The 8,251-nt window shown below is 45.8% G+C and overlaps 1 protein-coding gene across 2 annotated transcripts in view; it reads right to left on the reverse strand.

The window, feature by feature from the left end:
- Positions 1-7,853, reverse strand: part of STXBP1 (syntaxin binding protein 1) — an 89,845-nt gene extending 81,992 nt beyond the window's left edge. For both annotated transcript variants that reach the window (XM_017549072.2, XM_017549073.2), the window contains exon 1: positions 7,627-7,853. In XM_017549072.2, the coding sequence (XP_017404561.1) occupies positions 7,627-7,663 (37 nt within the window). In that variant the 5' untranslated portion in view covers positions 7,664-7,853. The remainder of the gene's footprint in view (positions 1-7,626) is intronic.
- Between the last annotated feature and the right edge of the window lie 398 nt (positions 7,854-8,251).

Here is an 8,251-nt window from a genome sequence, read left to right on the forward strand (position 1 = left end):
AGAGCAGCAAGACCCTGTCTCAATCAATGAATGATCAATCAATAAAAGATGAAGTAAAAAGTAACTTCAAATGAAAACAGGTAGATTAAAAATGTAAATTGAATAACCCAATTTAAAAATGGGCAAAATATCTGAATAGATGTTGCTCTGGAGAAGATATACAAATGGCCATAAGCACAGGAAAAGATGCTCAACATCATTAGTCATTAGGGAAGTATAACTTAAAACCACAATGAGATACCACTTCACACCCACTAGGATGGCTATCATCAAAAGGACAAATAATAACAAGTGTTGGTGAGGAAGGTGTGAAACTGGAATCCTCATATACTGCTGGTAGAAATTCGTAAAATAATATAGTTGATTTGGAAAACAGTTTGGCAGCTCCTTAAGAGATTAAATATAGAGTTACCCTAAGACCCAGCAATTACTCTAGGTATACATGCAAGGGAACTGAAAACACATGTTAAAAAGATGAAATAAAAGTAAATGAGGCTGGGATGAGGTTGGGTGGTAGCTCACGCCTATAATCCCAGCAGTTTGGGAGACCGAGGCAGGTGGATCACCTGAGTTCAGGAGTTTGAGACAGCCTGGGCAACATGGCAAAACCCCATCTCTACCAAAAATACAAAAAAAATTAGCTGGGCATGGTGACAGGCACCTGTGGTCCCAGCTACTAAGGAGGTTGAGGTGGGAGGATAACATGAGCCTGGGAAGCAGAGGCTACAATGAGCCAAGATTGTGCCACTGCACTCCAACTTGGGTAACAGAGTGAGACCCAGTCTCAAAAATAAATAAATAAATGTAACATTATTTCAGTCTGTGAACATGGTATGTTTCTCAATTTATTCATGCTTTCTTTGATTTCTCTCATCAGGGTTTTGCAGTTTTCAACATACAAATCTGGAACACATTCTGTTAGATGTATACCTATGTATTTCACAGGTTTTTTTTTGTTGTTGTTGTTCTATTGTAAATGGTACTGTTTTAAATTTAAATTTCTGATCGTTCATTGCTAATAGAAATGCAATAGATTTTTGTTCATTGAGTTTGTATCGTAAGACCTTGCTAAACTACGTGCAGTTCTCCTTAGTTGCTCCCTTATTTGTGAAGCTGAGAATTGATATTCACATAATAATACAGTAAAGAAACTGAAATATTAAAAATAAATTCGTAGGCCAGGCGAGGTGGCTCATGTCTATAATTCCAGCACTTTGGGACGCCGAGGTGGGCAGATCACCTGAGGTCAAGAATTCGAAACCAGCCTGGCCAACATGGTGAAACCCCCATCTCTACTAAAAATACAAAAATTAGCCAGGCATGGTGGCCGGTGCCTGTAGTCCTAGCTCCTCAGGAGGCTGAGGTTGGAGAATCACTTGAACCCAGGAGATGGAGGTTGCAGTGAGCCAAGATCACAGCACTGCACTCCAGCCTAGGTGACAAGAGCGAAACTCCATCTCGAAAAAAGTAAATTTGTTAAAATGTTAATTATCCCCAAACTGATCTTTAGATTCCACACAATTCCAGTCAAAATCCCAGAATTTTTCTTGACAGAAATCAACAAGCTGATTCTAAAATTTATATAGAAAAGTGAGCCAAAATAATCATAAAACAGAACAAAGTTAGAATAATCACAATACCTGATTTCCCGTCTTACTTTAAATCTATAATAATGAAGACAGAATGGGTGTTGGTGACAGCTTACACACAGATCAATGAAACAAAACAGAGTCCAGATAGCCCTTCCCATAGATGGCCAACTGATTTTCAACAAAGATTTAAAGACATTTCCATGGAAAAAAGAATAGTCTCTTTAACAAGTGGTGCTGGAACAAGTAGACATTCACATACAAAAGAAAAAAAATCTTGATCAGACCTCATACAATATATAAAAATTAACTCAAAATGGGTCAAATAAATGTAAAGCCTAAAACTATAAAACTTCTAGAAGAAAATTAAGGGGAAAATTTGTGTCCACTTGGGTTAGACAAAGGTTTCTCAGATAGGATACCAAAAACAATCCAGGAGAGAAAAAAACTGATAAACTGTCCTTCATCAAAATTAAGAACTCCTGCTCTTTGAAAAAAAGAGAATGAACAGATTTTTAAAAATTTAAAAAATTAAAACAAATAAAAATAAAAAAAATTTAAAAAATAAAAAAAAAAGAATGAACAGATTGTGAGAAAATATTTGCAAATCACATATTTAATAAAGGATTTTCACCCAGAATATATGAAGACCTCTCTAAACTCCATAATAAGAAAATAACCTAATTAAAAATATATAAAAGACTTGGACATTTCACCAAAGAAAATAATACAGATATAAACGAAAAATGTTTAACAAATGCAAATTAAAACCATGAGATATCACTACCTATCAGAATGACTAAGATGGAGTTTTGCTCTTTTTGCCCAGGCTGGAGTGCAGTGGCACAACCTTGGTTCACTGCAACCTCCTGGGTTCAAGCAATTCTGCTGCCTCAGCCTCCCAAGTAGCTAGGATTATAGGTGAGCACCACCACACCCAGCTACTTTTTTGTATTTTTAGTAGAGACAGGGTTTCACCATGTTATTCAGCTGGTCTCAAACACCTGACCTCAGGTAATCCACCCACCTCGGCTTCCCAGAGTGCTGGGATAACAGGCATAAGCCACCGCACCCAGCCAAAAATAAATTTTTTTTGAGACTGGGTCTCATTCTGCTGCCCAGGCAGGAGTGCAGTGGTGTGATCACCACTCACTGCAGCCTCAGCCTACCCAGGCTCAGGTGATCTTCTCACCTCAGCCTCCCAAACAGCTGGACCACAGGTGTGCGCCATCACACCCAGCTAATTTTTGTATTTTTTGTAGAGAGGAGACCAGCCTGGCCAACATGGCAAAACCCTGTCTCTACTAAAAATACAAAAATTAGTCGGGCATGGCGGCACGCCTATAATCGCAGTTACTCAGGAGGCTGAGGCAGGAGGATCACTTGAACCTGGGAGGCGGAGGTTGCAGTGAGCTGAGATTGCACCACGGCATTCCAGCTCCACAGAACAGAGGCAGTCTATTTCTTCCCTAAATCCCTTAACACTTGCTGACCCTCCGTGGATCTTTTCATAATATTTACTAAACTTACTGTATGCCAAGAACCATGCTAAATGCTATATCTACATCACTTCATTTAATACTCATAAAATCCCACAATATAGGTGCTATTATTGCCCATTTTATAGATGAAGAGATTGAGGCACAAAAAGATTCCATTATTTACCAAAATCACACAGCTAACAATTGATGAGTCAGAATTTATCTTACCCCAGGTAGTCTAATTCCAGAGCCCATTCTCTTAATTTTTATACATTACAGTCATTCATTCAACATTACCTGAGTTCAGACACTAATTCACACACAGCAGATAGATAAATGAATAAGACAAGGTCCAACTTTCCCCTGAAAAAAATTACAATCTAGTATGGCAAGACCAACATAAATAAGTGCACTGAGTATACCCTAAGTTTGTCACCCTGAATTGCCCGTCACAACAGTATAAAGTGGTCCCATGTTTTATTTCTATATCTCCCATAGTTCCCTCATAGCAGTCTCTTAACAAATATTGAGCAAACAACTAAAGTCAACCCATCTCCTCTACTTTTGTTGTACCTGTAGCTACTGGCGACTCAAAGCTCAACTCAGAAGGGATGAGGGGATGGCCGGACACGGTGTCTCACACCTGTAATCCCAGCACTATGGGATGCCAAGACAGGTGGATCACCTGAGGTCAGGAGCTCGAGACCAACCTGGGCAACATGGCAAAACCCTGTCTCTACTAAAAATACAAAATTAGCCAGGTATGGTGGTGGGCACCTGTAATCCCAGCTACTTGCGAAGCTGAGGTAGGAGAATCGTTTGATCCCAGGAGACAGAGATTGCAGTGAGCCAAGATCCGAAAAAAAAAAAAAAAAAAAAAAGGGTAAGGGACTGAAACCTACATTTATCTCATTCTCCTTCATATCCTTAATAATATTCATTCAGTCAACAAATATACGGACTGTGAGCCAGCCACTATTCTTGGCACCAGAACACTTCAGATAAACACCCTGCTCTCATAGGAGTAACATTCAAGTGGATGCGACAATCAAACAAGCACAAAAAAATGAAGAAAGAAAGAAAAGAAAAAGAAACCAAACAAAATCATTTCAGAAAATTTTAATTGTTACAAATATTTGCATTTATCATTTAAAAATATGATAAAAATGCAAGGCATGGTGGTTCACCACTGCAATCCCAGCAATTTGGGAGGCCGAGCTTGAGACTAGGAATTTGAGACCACCCTGGGCAACATAGTGAGACCCTTGTCTCTACTTATTTTTTTAGAGACAGGAGTCTCATCCTGTTGTCCATGCTGGAATGCAGTGGTGTGATTATGGTTCAACCCATCCTTGACCTTTCCAGGTTGAGGTGATTCTCCCACCTCAGCTTCCTCAGTAGCTAGGACTACAGGCGTGAGCCACCACACCCAGCTAAGTTTTGCTTTTTTTTCTTTTTTGCTCTTGTTTCCCAGGAAGTTGTGCAATGGCCCAGTCTCGGCTCACCATAACCTCTGCCTCCTCTTGCCTCAGCCTCCTAAGTAGCTGGGATTCCAGGCATGCGCCACCTCGCCCAGCTAATTTTGTATTTTTAGTAGAGACAGGGTTTCTCCATGTTGGTCGGCCCGGTCTCAAACTACTGACTTCAGGTGATCCCCCTGCCTCAGCCTCCCAAAGCACTGGGATTACAGGTGTGAGCTACCAGTCCTAGCCAAAAAAAAATTTTTAATATGATATAAAGGGGTGTTAATTTAGACTGGGAAAGCTTAGACATGAAGGTGATATTTAAACTGGTGCATAGAGGTTGAAAAACATCTTTTACTTTCATTTTTTCAGAGAAAAGGGCAAAGCTAGAAACCCTATCCAAAATTAGAAGCCAGAATTAACCTGTCATTGACAAAGGATTGCAATATTTTTTTCCAAAATTTATACCTAATTGTTATAGGAATAGAACTCTACTCACATAATCACCATTTCTTTCTTTCTTTCTTTCTTATTTGAGATGGACTCTCACTCTGTCTCCCAGGCTGGTGTGCAATGGCGTGATCTAGGCTCACTGCAACCTCTGCCTCCCGGATTCAAGAGATTCTCCAGTCTCAGCCTCCCAAGTAGCTGGGATTACAGGTGCCCACCACCAAGCCCAGTCAATTTTTGTATTTTTAGTAGAGACGGGGTTTCACCATGATGGTCAGGCTGACCCATCCACTTAGGCCTCCCAAAGTGCTGGGATTACAGGCATGATCCACCGTACCCAACCATACTCACCAATTTTATGTAAAATTGGGTTGGTGTTTTTTTTATACAATGGCTTTATTTCAGAAAGGAAATTCTGATCCTGCTGCATTGACTTTTTTTTTACCTTTATGCTTGCTTCTAATTAAAGGTGGGGGAGGGGTATTATGGAACCACTTGCAAAAACAAGGGTTCTGGCAAAATGATGCAAAAACTTTATTTCTACAACACTTGGGGATTTTATCGTCAATGTGTAGTATTTAAATACACCATTTTATTTTACTTTTACCTTTACAGAGTTGGGGGTCCCACTATGTTACCCAGGCTGGTCTTGAACTCCGGGGCTTAAGCAATCCTCTCATCTTAGCCTCCCAAAGTGCAAATATAACATTTTAAATAATATAACCTGTAACATTCTATTCTATATTTCACAACTCCTTAAAAGCTTATTATTGGAAAGAAAAGATATATACAGAATAATGAAGAAAGTTATTTTTTACTAATGTTGCAAGGAAATGCCCACCGGATTTTACAAAATTAACACTGATTTTGTCAAGTCACTTAACTGCTCCAAGTCTCCATTTCTTACTCATGGGTAAAATGAGATGTTGACATTAGAGGATCCCTATGGGTCCTCCTAGCCCTAAACACCCCGATTCTCCTTAGAAAACAAAAAGTCCAAGAATCAGAACCTGTACTGCATGGGTACAATGCAGGTGTTATGATGAGCACCTTTTAAAATTTTGTTTTATTTGGAGCTCAGTTTTTATAACAATTTTCTTCTGATGTAACAGGTGAGGTAAGGTTTTACAAAATTCCTCAGTAGGAGTATTTCCTATCTATCAGTGAAAAGAATGGGGAGGGGAAATAAAACAGCTATGGTGCCCAGCAAGAACACTACATGGCCAAAAGCATTCCACAGCGAGCGCTCGCTATGATAGCAGAGAATCATTGGAAAGGAAACTGTAAATTTCCACCATTTTATTATTTTTCCTTTCTTATACACTCCTACAGAGAAAAGCCTAGTTTTAATCTTCACTTAATCCCCAGAGATAGCTAAAGCCACAGCAATCCTTACACATTTTTTGTTACAAAGAAATAGCCAAAATATTGACGAGTCACTGTTTTTCCACACATATCACCAATCTTAATTAGTACTGAGGACGCCGTTTTGCAAATGTCACCCACCATCAGCCCTCGCTCCGCTGCGGCCGCCACTCGCCGCCACCCATTTTTAAAAATCCATTCATGAGGGTGGTGCCTTTCATCCAAACCCAAAAACAACCATTTCCTCCCTGCCCCGTGGTCTGGGCTCCTGAAGCGTTCGGCCACGCCAGGGCCGAGCCCCGCTAGCAGGGAGACTGCAGACTGCGACGTTGGGCGGCGGACACCGAAGCTCTCCTCATCTCCCGAGTGATTTCAGGGGTTCAGGACCCGGATAAGTCCCCGCCCTGGAAGCCAAGCCCCGGGAAGGGGAGGAGTGAGGAGGCCCCGGACCCGCAGAGCTCAGCCTCAGGAAAACAGGCGTCTCCTCCCCAGCCCGGGGACGGCCCAGCCTCCCAGGTGGGTCTCGCAGCCGCCGACCGCGCTGCGGCCGGGGGCGGGGGAGGAGGACGCAGGCCGGGATCTCGCTCGTCACGACTCACCCAGGAGGGTGGGAAGGAGGACTGCAGGAAAAGGGAGCGGAGTCGGGGCGCTCAGGGAATAAAGACGAGGAAGGGAAAAGGGGACCAGGGGACTGGGGGAAGGTAACGGGAGTGAGGATGGGGGTGCGGGGGAGGGTGACGGGTGCATAGGACAGGACACCGGCTGCAGGGGGTAGAGGCGAGGCGAAGGGTAAGGACGGGTGCTGGGGGTGAAGGGGAGGAAGGGGAAGGGGGTCTGGCAAGCGGGAGAGGCGGGATGGAGAGAGGTGGGGTGGGGGGGTGGGCGCAGGGGGGAGGATGGGGCGAGGGGAGAGAAATGGGGTGAAGGTAAGAGAGGGAGGGAGGATGAGGGCAAGGAGGATGTAGGGAAAAGGGAAGACAGTGACGGCGAGGAAGGAGGATGGGGAGAGAGGAGCGCGGGCTGCAGGGGGAAGGCCGAGGTGAAACGCGAGGTGAGGGAGGAGAAAGCTGTGGAAGCGTCCGGGCCGCGGGCGGCCGGCCGGGACCTTCCTCACCCGCGGGCGGCGCCTGAATAACGGGACCCCGCGGGCCAGGAGCCTAGGGCCGAGGACGCAGGGCTGGTAGCCCGTTCGGAGGCAGGACGCTGCGAGCAAAGGCCGCGCGGGGCTCCCCGACAGCCGCAGCCCCCGCCTGCGGGAAGGACCCCAGCTCCACTTACTCTCTCCGACCACAGCTTTGAGGCCAATGGGGGCCATGGCGCTGCACGAGTCTCTAGGCTTCGACCTCCTCCTCCTGTGACGCCCGCGGACCCCGCCGCCTCCTCGGGTGGGCGCTCTGGGCCGTCCGCAGCTCTCCGCCCCGCAGCCGCGCTCGGGACCGACTGACGCGCGGAGTGGGCGCGGGGGCGCGGCGCGAGCCAGAGCGAGGCTGCCCGGCCGCCGGCGCGCGCGCGTGGGCGGGGCCAGTCGGGGGCGGGGCCTCGCATCGGCCTTCGGCGTCCCCTACTCTCCTCCGCCAATCGCACTGCGGCCCGGGGGCTCAGCCCCGCCCTCCGAGATGCGGCTGGGCGCGAGGAGGAGGCTGGCTGGTGGGGAGCCGCGCCCTCCCCCTCACCTCACGCGCCGCGCGCTCCCAGGGCGCAGGGTTCGCCTCTTCTTCCACCTCCGCGTTGGGATCCCTGGCCACAGGATACTGACTCGCTCCATCTGCCTGAAACCCCGCACGGGTCCTGTCTCCACTTGCTGGGAGCTTCCGTTTTTTCCCTGCCCTCGGAAGGAGGTGGGAGGCGAGATCTCTTACTCGCAGTGCCCACTCCCAGCCGCAGCGACGCCAGGGTGAATCCA

Source organism: Cebus imitator, unplaced genomic scaffold, assembly GCF_001604975.1.
Source record: "Cebus imitator isolate Cc_AM_T3 unplaced genomic scaffold, Cebus_imitator-1.0 Scaffold216, whole genome shotgun sequence".
NCBI lineage: Eukaryota > Metazoa > Chordata > Mammalia > Primates > Cebidae > Cebus > Cebus imitator.